Source organism: Trachurus trachurus, assembly GCF_905171665.1.
Source record: "Trachurus trachurus genome assembly, chromosome: 10".
Taxonomy (NCBI): domain Eukaryota; kingdom Metazoa; phylum Chordata; class Actinopteri; order Carangiformes; family Carangidae; genus Trachurus; species Trachurus trachurus.
In genome coordinates, this window is record NC_139894.1 from 19192259 (window position 1) to 19205419 (window position 13161).

Consider the following 13161-nt stretch of genomic DNA (forward strand, 5'->3'; position numbering starts at 1 on the left):
AAAAGCCTACTTGGAGGAATAAAACAACTTGTCACTTTCTATCAAGGAAAATACAACTGGTTCAAATCAATGTGCCTGAGGCAAAACAACAGACCATCAAGGATGGTGTTGTATTAGACTGTCAATGCAAAAGCAGCGTTGTTATGAAGTGATATAAGATGAGACGCTCTCCGTGGTGCTGAAATCACGGTTGCGTAACAGCTCACTCGAGACAGAAATAAACGGAGCGAAAGCTACAACATTTAACTCACCTCTAGAGGAGAGTCTGGTTCATCCAGGATGCTCTTTTCATTCTGTATCCGCTGCATCGTCCCTGTAGAGCTGGGGTCCATTATCAGCACGTTCTGACTACCAGCTCTGCCGAACTTACAGTCACTCTTTCTGGAGTCAGTCGTCCTGCACACCTCGTAATTGTACACGTGCTGGAGAGTCCCTGTCCCCAAAGTGTCTGAGTAACGTGGTGGATAATATGGAATCACAGGGAGATTGGAGTGATACAGGATGCGAGACTGTCTCCATCTGTAGATTTTCACTGATATAATCACCACTAAACACGTGATGAAGAGGAAGGAAACTACAGCCAGAGCCAACACTAAGTAAAAAGTCAGGTTGTCATTGTACTCCTTGTCGTGTGGAAAGTCAGTGAACTCCGACAGCACTTCAGGGAAGCTGTCCGCCACCGCCACGTTAACAATGACTGTAGCTGAACGAGAGGGCTGTCCGTTGTCCTCCACTATAACAGTCAGTCTCTGTTTGACTGCATCTTTATCAGTGACTTGGCGGATAGTTCTTATTTCTCCATTCTGTAAGCCCACTTCAAACAGCGCCCTGTCTGTGGCTTTTTGCAGTTTATAGGAGAGCCAGGCGTTTTGTCCAGAGTCCACATCAACAGCCACCACTTTAGTCACCAGATAGCCCACATCTGCTGAACGAGGCACCATTTCAGCCACCAGAGAGCCACCAGTCTGGACTGGGTAAAGAACCTGAGGAGGGTTGTCGTTCTGGTCCTGGATCAGTATTTTTACAGTCACGTTACTACTGAGTGGAGGAGAGCCTCCATCCTGAGCTTTGACAACTATAACTAGCTGTTTAATTTGTTCATAATCAAACGAGCGCACTGCATGTATCACTCCGCTTTCTGCATTTACAGAAACATATCCAGAAATTGAAGAGCCGCCTATATTAATATCTTCCAGAATATATGAGATTCGGGCATTTTGGTTTTCATCAGGATCTTTAGCCGTAAGTCTCAGAACTGAAATACCTGGAGAGTTGTTCTCTGCAATAAACGCGTTGTAAACTCCCTCTGAAAACACTGGAGGATTATCGTTCACGTCAGAAACCTTTAAATGAAAGGTTCTCTTTGTTGAGAGCGGAGGCGTGCCTGCATCTGTCGCAACGACAGTGACGTTATAGTCTGATACAGTTTCACGATCTAACACAGTATCTGTTACCAAAGTGTAGTAATTTCTCAAATTGGATTTTATCTTGAAAGGTGCATTTTGTTCTATTCTACAATTGACTTGTCCATTATCACCTGAGTCGAGGTCTTTCACATTTATAATGCCGATAGTTGTACCAGGGGGTGAGTCCTCTGACACAGGGCTGGTGAATGACATGACGCTAATAGTAGGGGCGTTGTCATTCACATCAGTAACCTCGATTATCACTTTACTCGCATCTGTCAAACCGCCTTGGTCTTTTGCATCAATCCTGAGCTCATACTTTTTATCTTTTTCATAATCAATAGAACCTATGATTGAAATGACGCCAGTTTTTTCATCAATCATAAACAAATCACTCAGACCACTGTTCAGGTCTGAAAAATAATACGTAACAACACTGTTTGAGCCGAAATCCGCGTCACTAGCATTGACAGTGGTAATGTAGGTATCTCTGGGTGAATTTTCTATTACATTAGCTTTATACACTGATTGATTAAATACAGGCGCATTGTCATTGATATCAAGAACAGTCACATCTATATTTACTGTGCCAGATCTCTGCGGACTTCCACCGTCTACGGCTATTAGCTTTAGAGATAGATGAGGATTTGTCTCTCTGTCTAACGGCTTCTGAAGCACCATCTCTGCGTATTTCTTTCCTTCTGCATTAGAATTTTGTTTCAAAATAAAATTGTCATTCTCCGTCAAATGGTATTCTCTGAGTCCATTAACACCCACATCTGGGTCGTCTGCACTAGTCAATGAAAATCGAGAGCCTGTATTAGCCGATTCACTGATTTCAAACTGGATGCTATTTCTTTTGAATGTGGGTGAATGGTCATTTATGTCGGTTACTTCTACTGTAATTTGGTGCAGCTCCATAGGATTTTCTAAAATCACCTCAAAACTGAAACTACACGGTGTCACGTCTCCACAAAGCTGCTCGCGGTCTATCCTCTCATTCACAACTAGAATCCCTTTGTCTGTCCTTAACTCCGTGTACTGGATGTTTTCACCGGTCACGATACGAGCTCGGCCCGACCGAAGTCTTTTCAGATCCAAACCAAGATCCTGCGCAACATTACCGATAAGGGAGCCTTTCTTCATCTCCTCTGGGATGGAGTATCTGATGTGCCCGTGAACCTCATAGTCGACATACAAAAGAAACAGCAGAAAGTGCCAATTCAATCCGCAGCCAAAGCGCCATTTTAGGCACCGGGTGTTGGTTTGTATTCCAAATGCCATAGCAAAAAACAGACACGAAATACTCTCTGTAATCTCCAAATGCCGACGATTATACTGATAAACACATGAGACGTATCACGGCAAAAGAGCAATATCTTCCTTCCAGTTTTCTGTGTGGATGTAACGCCTAATGCGACTCTTTTCGAGTCAACGTCAGCTCACATAACAAACGCTGGCTTTTTTTTCAGATGCCAAGGAAACAGGGGAGGGGATATGAGGGTAATGCTGAGCTGCTTCTGTTGGATTGACCAACAGCGTCCCTTAGAGTCCACAATTAGTACAGCAATAACAAATGCTTCTTAGAAGGATATTTAATGAGATAAATGGCAATGGAGTATTTTTAGTAACTCAATATCCATCAAATATACGAATAAAGCATAAAATAAGCAGAACAGACAAACAACCAGAACACAATCAAATATAAGAAAGTCATCAAATACCTACTGTTAAAGCTATGTTTAATGAAAAATGAGAGAGATGACCATTCGTTTCGCACTACAATACTACAAGTCACACGAAAACATTTTCAATAGTCATGAGTAAATGGATCGTAAGAGAAGAGAAATCACCACTCTGAAAAAGCCTACTTGGAGGAATAAAACAACTTGTCACTTTATATCAAGGAACATACAACTGGTTCAGATCAATGTGTCTGAGGCAAAATAAAACAGCAGACCATCAAGGATGGTGTTGTATTAGACTGTCAATACAAAAGCAGCGTTGTTATGAAGTGATATAAGATGAGACGCTCTCCGTGGTGCTGAAATCACGGTTGCGTAACAGCTCACCATGAGACGGAAATAAACGGAGCGAAAGCTACAACATTTAACTCACCTCTAGAGGAGAGTCTGGTTCATCCAGGATGCTCTTTTCATTCTGTATCCGCTGCATCGTCCCTGTAGAGCTGGGGTCCATTATCAGCACGTTCTGACTACCAACTCTGCCGAATTTACAGTCACTCTTTCTGGAGTCAGTGGTCCTGCACACCTCGTAATTGTACACGTGCTGAAGAGTCCCTGTCCCCAAAGTGTCTGAGTAACGTGGAGGATAATATGGAATCACAGGAAGATTGGAGTGATACATGATGCGAGACTGTCTCCATCTGTAGATTTTCACTGATATAATCACCACTAAACACGTGATGAAGAGGAATGAAACTACAGCCAGAGCCAACACTAAGTAAAAAGTCAGGTTGTCATTGTACTCCTTGTCGTGGGGAAAGTCAGTGAACTCCGACAGCACTTCAGGGAAGCTGTCCGCCACCGCCACGTTAACAATGACTGTAGCTGAACGAGAGGGCTGTCCGTTGTCCTCCACTATAACAGTCAGTCTCTGTTTGACTGCATCTTTATCAGTGACTTGGCGGATAGTTCTTATTTCTCCATTCTGTAAGCCCACTTCAAACAGCGCCCTGTCCGTGGCTTTCTGCAGTTTATAGGAGAGCCAGGCATTTTGTCCAGAGTCCACATCAACAGCCACCACTTTAGTCACCAGATAGCCCACATCTGCTGAACGAGGCACCATTTCAGCCACCAGAGAGCCACCAGTCTGGACTGGGTACAGAACCTGAGGAGGGTTGTCGTTCTGGTCCTGAATCAGTATTTTTACAGTCACATTACTACTAAGTGGAGGAGAGCCTCCATCCTGAGCTTTTACAACTATAACTAGCTGTTTAATTTGCTCATAATCAAACGAGCGCACTGCGTGTATCACTCCGCTTTCTGCATTTACAGAAACATATCCAGAAATCGAAGATCCACCAAGATTAGAATCCTCCAGAATATATGAGATTCGGGCATTTTGGTTTTCATCAGGATCTTTAGCCGTAAGTGTCAGAACAGAAATACCTGGAGAGTTGTTCTCTGCAATAAACGCGTTGTAAACTCCCTCTGAAAACACTGGAGGATTATCGTTCACGTCAGAAACCTTTAAATGAAAGGTTCTTTTAGTTGAGAGCGGAGGCGTGCCTGCATCTGTCGCAACTACAGTGACGTTATAGTCTGATACAGTTTCACGATCTAACACAGTGTCTGTTACCAAAGTGTAGTAATTTCTCAAATTGGATTTAATCTTGAAAGGTGCATTTTGTTCTATTCTACAATTGACTTGTCCATTATCACCTGAGTCGAGGTCTTTTACATTTATAATGCCGATAGTTGTACCAGGAGGCGAGTCCTCTGACACAGGGCTGGTGAATGACATGACGCTAATAGTAGGGGCGTTGTCATTCACATCAGTTACTTCAATTATCACTTTACTCGCATCTGTCAGTCCTCCTTGATCCTTTCCTTCGATTCTAAGTTCGTACTTTTTATCTTTTTCATAATCAATATATCCTGTAGTTGAAATTACACCAGTCTTGTCATCAATCATAAACAAATCATTCAGACCACTGTTCATATCTGAAAAATAATACGTAACAACACTGTTTGAGCCGAAATCCGCGTCACTAGCATTAACAGTGGTAATGTAAGTAGCTCTGGGTGAATTTTCTATTACATTAGCTTTATACACCGATTGATTAAATACAGGCGCATTGTCATTGGCATCAAGAACAGTCACATCTATATTTACTGTTCCAGATCTCTGCGGACTTCCACCATCTACGGCTATTAGCTTTAGAGAGAGACGAGGATTTGTCTCTCTGTCTAACGGCTTCTGAAGCACCATCTCTGCGTATTTCTTTCCTTCTGCATTGGAACTGTGTTTCAAAATAAAATTTTCATTCTCCGTCAAAAGATATTCTCTCAGTCCATTAACACCCACGTCAGGGTCGTCTGCACTGGTCAATGGAAACCGAGAGCCAATACTGGCTATTTCACTGATTTCAAACTGGATGCTATTTCTTTTAAATGTGGGTGAATGGTCATTTATATCGGTTACTTCTACTGTTATTTGGTTAAGCTCCATTGGATTTTCTAAAATCATCTCAAAACTGAAACTGCAAGGTGTTACGTCTCCACAAAGCTGCTCACGGTCTATTCTCTCATTCACAACTAGAATCCCTTTGTCTGACTTCAGCTCGACATACTGGATGTTTTCCCCGGTCACAAGACGAGCCCGACCGGACCGAAGCCTTTTCAGATCCAAACCAAGATCCTGTGCTACATTACCGATAAGTGAGCCTTTCTTCATCTCCTCCGGGATTGAGTATCTGATGTGTCCGTCCACCACATGGATAAAATAAAAAAAGACTAAGAAAAGCTGCCAATTCAGTCCGCAACCAAAGCGCCATTTTACGCACCGGGTGTTGGTTAATATTCCACACGCCATAGCAAAAGAAAAACATAAAATAGTCTCTTTAATCTCCCAATGACGGTGGTTAGAATCGATTCATGGCGGAATAGCGGCGTCTTCTTTCAGGGTATCTATTAACCTATGGCCTAATGTGAATGTTTTTCATCGAACACCAGCTCACATAATCTTGCCAATGCCGTTTTCTTTTTTCTGAGAAGACACGGAAGGAAGGGGAGGGGTCTCTGTGGGTAATGTTCAGAGGGCTGTGTTGGATTGACCGACAGCGTCACTTAGAGTCCACAGTTAAAAACGCAATGTAGTATGGGGGTTGCGTCTTCATCATTATGCATAGGAAAAATACCCATCTTCAACACTTAAAAATACTGTATCACACTTAATTCAGGGTGAGAACAGTTTGTTTAAAGTAGCTCCAAAACAAGTCAATGCGTGAATAAATACAGGATAAACAACCCAAAGGGACAAAATAACAAAACGTAACTAAATAAATGATTCAAACTGAGTGCTGGCAATGAAATCCATTATTCTCTCAAAAATATGGTCGAAAATTCACTTTATGCACAGCTACACTACTTCCTGAAATAAGCCAGCTCGTTTAATTCCTGTCTTACATTATTGGACCAACTGATTAATCCAGGTGTGTCTGAGTAGTCACAGTGGTCAGACACACCTGGATTAATCAGTTGGTCCAATAATGTAAGACAGGAATTAAACGAGCTGGTTTATTTCAGGAAGTAGTGTAGCTGTGCATAAAGTGAATTGATGAGAGCAATGACGATTTGTTTTTTTCAGTATAATGATATAGACCAGAGGGGAACGAGTTAAACAGCCCGGAGTGAATGCACTAACAATCAGAAGCAGACAACTTTTAAGTTTGTTTAAAGAAAAAATACAAGTGATTCAAACCATGTGCCTGTGCTTGTATGGCACACACAAAATGTAATGTAAACTGAGACGCTGTCCGTGGTGCTGAAATGGCGGTTGCGTTCAACAGCTCACCATGAAACGGAAATAGTTCTAGGGAGCTAAAACTAACATGTAACTCACCTCTAGAGGAGAGTCTGGTTCATCCAGGATGCTCTTTTCATTCTGTATCCGCTGCATCGTCCCTGTAGAGCTGGGGTCCATTATCAGCACGTTCTGACTACCAGCTCTGCCGAACTTACAGTCACTCTTTCTGGAGTCAGTGGTCCTGCACACCTCGTAATTGTACACGTGCTGGAGAGTCCCTGTCCCCAAAGTGTCTGAGTAACGTGGAGGATAATATGGAATCACAGGGAGACTGGAGTGATACAGGATGCGAGACTGTCTCCATCTGTAGATTTTCACTGATATAATCACCACTAAACACGTGATGAAGAGGAAGGAAACTACAGCCAGAGCCAACACTAAGTAAAAAGTCAGGTTGTCATTGTACTCCTTGTCGTGGGGAAAGTCAGTGAACTCCGACAGCACTTCAGGGAAGCTGTCCGCCACCGCCACGTTAACAATGACTGTAGCTGAACGAGAGGGCTGTCCGTTGTCCTCCACTATGACAGTCAGTCTCTGTTTGACTGCATCTTTATCAGTGACTTGGCGGATAGTTCTTATTTCTCCATTCTGTAAGCCCACTTCAAACAGCGCCCTGTCTGTGGCTTTCTGCAGTTTATAGGAGAGCCAGGCATTTTGTCCAGAGTCCACATCAACAGCCACCACTTTAGTCACCAGATAGCCCACATCTGCTGAACGAGGCACCATTTCAGCCACCAGAGAGCCACCAGTCTGGACTGGGTAGAGAACTTGAGGAGGGTTGTCGTTCTGGTCCTGGATCAGTATTTTCACAGTCACGTTACTACTGAGTGGGGGCGAGCCTCCATCCTGAGCTTTCACAACTAAAACTAGCTGTTTAATTTGCTCATAATCAAAGGAACGAATCGCGGAAATAACACCTGTTTCAGAGTTAATAGATACATAAGTAGAAACTGGGAAACCGCCAACTTGCGTGTCTTCCAAGATATAAGTGATTCTCGCATTTTGATTCGAGTCAGAGTCATCTGCACGAACAGTAAGTATTGACATCCCATGCACATTATTCTCTGTGATGTGAGCGTTATAAATTAATTGATCAAACAAAGGAGGATTGTCGTTGACGTCAGACATTTTAAGGTGCAATTTTATAGCACTTGAGAGGGCAGGGGAACCTGAATCTGTCGCAGTTATAGTAATATTGTATTCTGGAGTTTTTTCACGGTCGAAAGCTATGTCTGAAACCAGTGAGTAGTAATTAGTCAACGACGATGTTATTTTGAAAGGTAAATTTCTTTCAATGGTACATATAATTTGTCCGTTTCTTTCAGAGTCTGCGTCTTTAGCATTAAATACGGCTATAGTGGAGCCGATTGGAGCATCCTCAGACAGAGGGCTAGAAAAGGACATTACGTTTATGATTGGTGCATTATCATTAACATCTACAATTTCAATTATTACCTTACTAAGATCTGTCAGCCCTCCTTGATCTTTTGCTTCTATTCTAATTTCGTGTTTTTTGTCCTTTTCATAATCTATTCGTCCAGAAACCGTTATTCTGCCAGTATTCTTGTCAATACTAAACGTGTCGGCTAGGTTCCCTTTTAAATTAGAAAACGCATAAGTCACCATCCCGTTTGATCCAATATCAGCGTCTGTAGCGTTTACGCTTATGATGTGAGTCCCTGGTGTTGCATTTTCGAAGACAGTGGCCCTATATGCAGACTGATTAAATACTGGAGGATTATCATTAACATCCAACACTGTGATGTCAATATTTACTGTACCAGATCTCTCCGGTGTTCCACCGTCCACTGCAATCAGTTTAAAGGACAGGCGGGGTTGCTGCTCTCTGTCTAAGGGTTTTTGGAGGATCATTTCTGCAAATTTGCTGCCGTCTGGATTGGCGTGTTGCTTCAGCACAAAATTGTCACTTGTGCTTAAAACATATTTTTGCAGTCCATTGAGACCTACATCTGGATCGTCTGCACTTTCCAATACGAAGCGAGACCCGATTACAGCCGACTCGCTTATCTCCATTTGAATGTGGTTATTTCTAAACACAGGAGAATTATCATTTACATCCAGGATTTCAACCATTATACGATGCAACTCGATTGGATTTTCCAAAATTATTTCAAAGCTGAAACTACACGGTGTTACATCACCACAAAGCTGTTCTCGGTCTATCCTCTCACTCACGACTAGAATCCCTTTGTCTGCATTCAGTTCGATGTACTGGGTGTTATCTCCGGTCACAATCCGGGCCCGGCCAGAACGGAGTCTCTTTAGATCCAAACCGAGATCTTGTGCCACGTTACCAATCACAGAACCTTTCTTCATCTCCTCTGGGATAGAATAACGAATCTGGCAATTAACCACCGAAGTCAGAAACAGAATATAGGCAATTAACCATGCGGTCGACCCCAAGTCTGAGCAAAAATGCTTTCGGAAATGTCGCAATAATCCCAAAGCAGCCATGATACTCGGTTGTCAGCGATATCCACAAATGATAATCCTTCACTGACAAAGGGGGTGAAGAAATTCAAAGAAAAGTTCGAAAATTACAGCAGATTCCTTCATAAGTACTTTTGCTGTGTATCCACAACACAGTCTTTCCTCGACAGGAAGAAAACCTCTCCTCTAAATTGAGGCGATGGGGAAGGCGGTGTCGCAACACTGTTAAATGTTTCACTGAGCAACAGCGTCCCTCAGTGGGTAGAGAACGGAAGAGAAAAATATTTGTCGTTTGCCATCAAAGTGTTTACTTCACGAAAAGCATAAACTCAGTGCATATATATCTTTCCAAGATATATCACCAGTGACAGGAAAAGGTAGCATGTGGGGAAATATGGGATTAATGCAAATTTTTCACATTTTAACTAAAAGCGAGTCTTTGAAACTATTTTGAGAGAGCTAAACGACGAGTGCCAGAGAGTAAGAAACTGATTACTATCTGCGACATATATAATGTTGGCGTTTATAGTTGAAGATGAAACCGCAAATATTAAAATACACACAACATTCACAACGAACGAATTCACCTGGCAAAATCAATTCTAGGAATTGATAACGGCAGACACCAATATTTAGTATGTGTAATTAGCGAATTAACAATTCGTGTAACAAAATGGTAAATGTGAGGGTGAAATGTCTGCGCAAGGCTAAATAAGAACAAGGTTTCATATAGTTTTGAACTTCTTCAAGTGAATACATAAGCAGTAATCTCCTAAATGGTGATACGTGAGATGCTTTCCATGGTGCTGAATGATCACATGTTCGATATGAATGCGATTAAGGACTAAAGATTAAAAACATGAAAAAGATGCAGATGGACATACATTATTTTGACTGACCTCTAGAGGAGAGTCTGGTTCATCCAGGATGCTCTTTTCATTCTGAATCCGCTGCATCGTCCCTGTAGAGCTGGGGTCCATTATCAGCACGTTCTGACTACCTGCTCTGCCGAACTTACAGTCACTCTTTCTGGAGTCAGTCGTCCTGCACACCTCGTAATTGTACACGTGCTGGAGAGTCCCTGTCCCCAAAGTGTCTGAGTAACGTGGTGGATAATATGGAATCACAGGGAGACTGGAGTGATACATGATGCGAGACTGTCTCCATCTGTAGATTTTCACTGATATAATCACCACTAAACACGTGATGAAGAGGAAGGAAACTACAGCCAGAGCCAACACTAAGTAAAAAGTCAGGTTGTCATTGTACTCCTTGTCGTGGGGAAAGTCAGTGAACTCCGACAGCACTTCAGGGAAGCTGTCCGCCACCGCCACGTTAACAATGACTGTAGCTGAACGAGAGGGCTGTCCGTTGTCCTCCACTATAACAGTCAGTCTCTGTTTGACTGCATCTTTATCAGTGACCTGGCGGATAGTTCTTATTTCTCCATTCTGTAAGCCCACTTCAAACAGCGCCCTGTCTGTGGCTTTCTGCAGTTTATAGGAGAGCCAGGCGTTTTGTCCAGAGTCCACATCAACAGCCACCACTTTAGTCACCAGATAGCCCACATCTGCTGAACGAGGCACCATTTCAGCCACCAGAGAGCCACCAGTCTGGACTGGGTAGAGAACTTGAGGAGGGTTGTCGTTCTGGTCCTGGATCAGTATTTTCACAGTCACATTACTACTGAGTGGAGGAGAGCCTCCATCCTGAGCTTTGACCACCAGTTCAAACTGTTTAATTTGTTCATAATCGAAGGAGCGAACCGCGCTAACAACTCCACTTTCAGAGTTTAAAGACACAAAAGAAGAAACTGGACTACCACTGATCTGTGTGTCCTCTAAAAGATAGGATATTCTGGCGTTTTGGTTCCAATCAGAGTCCCTTGCGCTCACAGCAAATATTGAAACCCCGGGAGAATTATTCTCTGGGATGTAAGCAGAATATCTACTTTTATCAAATAACGGTGCGTTGTCGTTCACGTCAGAGATTTTAAGATGTAATTTTGCTGAGCTAGAAAGAGGAGGAGATCCAAAATCAGTGGCTGTTATTGTTATGTTATATTCTGAGATAGATTCGCGATCAAAATGTTGATCTGAGACCAAATTATAATAGTTGGTTAAAGATGACTCGATTTTAAAGGGAAGTTTACCACCTATTGAACATTTGATTTGCCCGTTTTTCTCAGAATCTGCATCTTTTACGTTCAAAATAGCAATAGTTGTACCAGGATGTGCGTCTTCAGATACTGGACTAGAAAATGACATAATATTTATAATCGGGGCATTGTCATTTACGTCAGTAACATCCAATATCACTTTGCTTGTTCCGGTTAGACCACCCTGATCTTTTGCCTCCACTCTCACCTCATATTTACGGTCTTTCTCATAATCTATTTGACCAGACACTGAAATTGTTCCGGTATTTTCATCAATACTGAAAATATCCGCTGCGCTTCCTTTCATTTTAGACAAGCTGTAAATGATGAGACCGTTTGTACCACTGTCTGCATCTGTAGCATTTACAGTAATAATGCTTGTACCTATGATGGTGTTTTCCATCACCGATGCTTTATACACTGACTGATTAAATACTGGAGCATTATCATTGACATCTAACACAGTGACATCTATGTTGACTGTACCTGATCTCTGTGGTGTTCCTCCGTCTACTGCGATTAATTTCAGAGAGAAATTGGGACGTTCTTCTCTGTCTAATGGCTTCTGAAGCACCATTTCAACATATTTGCTTCCGTCTGGATTTGCGTGTTGTTTCAAAATAAAGTTGTCGTTTGGTGACAAAACATAATCTTGTAACGCGTTCTGTTCCACATCCAGATCCTCCGCACTCTGCAGTGGGAACTGTACTCCTACGACTGCTGATTCACTTATTTCAAAACTGATAGGTTTATCTTTATTTGGGAAGAGGGGAGCGTGATCATTTATATCCAAAACCTCGACAGTTATTCTGTGCAGTTCCATAGGATTTTCTAAAATCACCTCAAAGCTGAAACTACACGGTGTTACGTCTCCACAAAGCTGCTCTCGGTCAATTCTCTCACTCACGACTAGAATCCCTTTGTCTGTCTTCAGTTCGGTGTACTGGATGCTTTCTCCGGTCACGATGCGGGCCCGCCCTGAACGGAGTCTCTTCAGATCAATTCCCAAATCTTGCGCTACATTACCAATAACCGAGCCTTTCTTCATCTCCTCTGGTATAGAATAACGAATCTGGCCACCTACCATGTTAATCAAATGGAGCCACAACATAAGCAGTCCTGTTCGCGGTAGCAATCCACCAAATAGTCGCCACCGTAAGGACATGTAGGTGAGAGATCTTCGAGTTGCCATCATTCAAAAACGATTTAAGAAACAATGTAGGATATATCCGATTAACAGGTCCAGATACAATAGGCTCTATTCGATCAATTGGTCCAGGTATTCAGGGCTTGGTCTAAAATATCTGCGACGTTCACCATCAAGTCTGTGAGATCGTGTCTGCCTTACACCTTAACAAAATGCAGAGCCTGCTTCACCGCTTAGTCAGAGGGTGGACTGAATGACGACATAACAGAAAATGTTTTACTGAACAACAGCGTCACTAAGAGTCTAAAAGTTGAACATCACTCAAGCTTTCCAACACAGTACTAAAACTACCATGATGGACACATTTATATCTCAAGTGGAATTGTAGATTAGATTACGTTTACCAGTTCCAAATCAACAGAAAGAGGCCTCAAATGATAAATTCCAGT

At 42.4% G+C, this 13161-nt stretch overlaps 4 protein-coding genes across 4 annotated transcripts in view; all 4 read right to left on the reverse strand.

The window, feature by feature from the left end:
* The window catches only part of LOC310993089 (protocadherin gamma-C5-like), a gene marked incomplete at its 5' end in the record, with an annotated part of 337145 nt that overhangs the window by 182958 nt on the left and 141026 nt on the right, over positions 1-13161 (reverse strand). The window lies entirely within an intron of this gene.
* On the reverse strand, positions 243-2690 carry LOC310993093 (protocadherin gamma-A9-like; the record flags this gene model as incomplete). The annotated part of the gene is made up of 1 exon (XM_083981363.1): positions 243-2690. The coding sequence occupies one exon, from the start codon at positions 2688-2690 to the stop codon at positions 243-245; it is 2448 nt and encodes an 815-aa protein (XP_083837489.1).
* On the reverse strand, positions 3661-4892 carry LOC310992880 (protocadherin gamma-A12-like; the record flags this gene model as incomplete). The annotated part of the gene is given in 2 exon segments (XM_083981109.1): positions 3661-3716; positions 3719-4892. Coding segments are annotated over 2 exon segments (1230 nt in total).
* On the reverse strand, positions 6963-12652 carry LOC310992881 (protocadherin gamma-A10-like; the record flags this gene model as incomplete). Its single annotated transcript, XM_083981110.1, has 3 exons — positions 6963-9395; positions 10307-11062; positions 12473-12652. The coding sequence occupies 3 exons, from the start codon at positions 12650-12652 to the stop codon at positions 6963-6965; spliced, it is 3369 nt and encodes a 1122-aa protein (XP_083837236.1).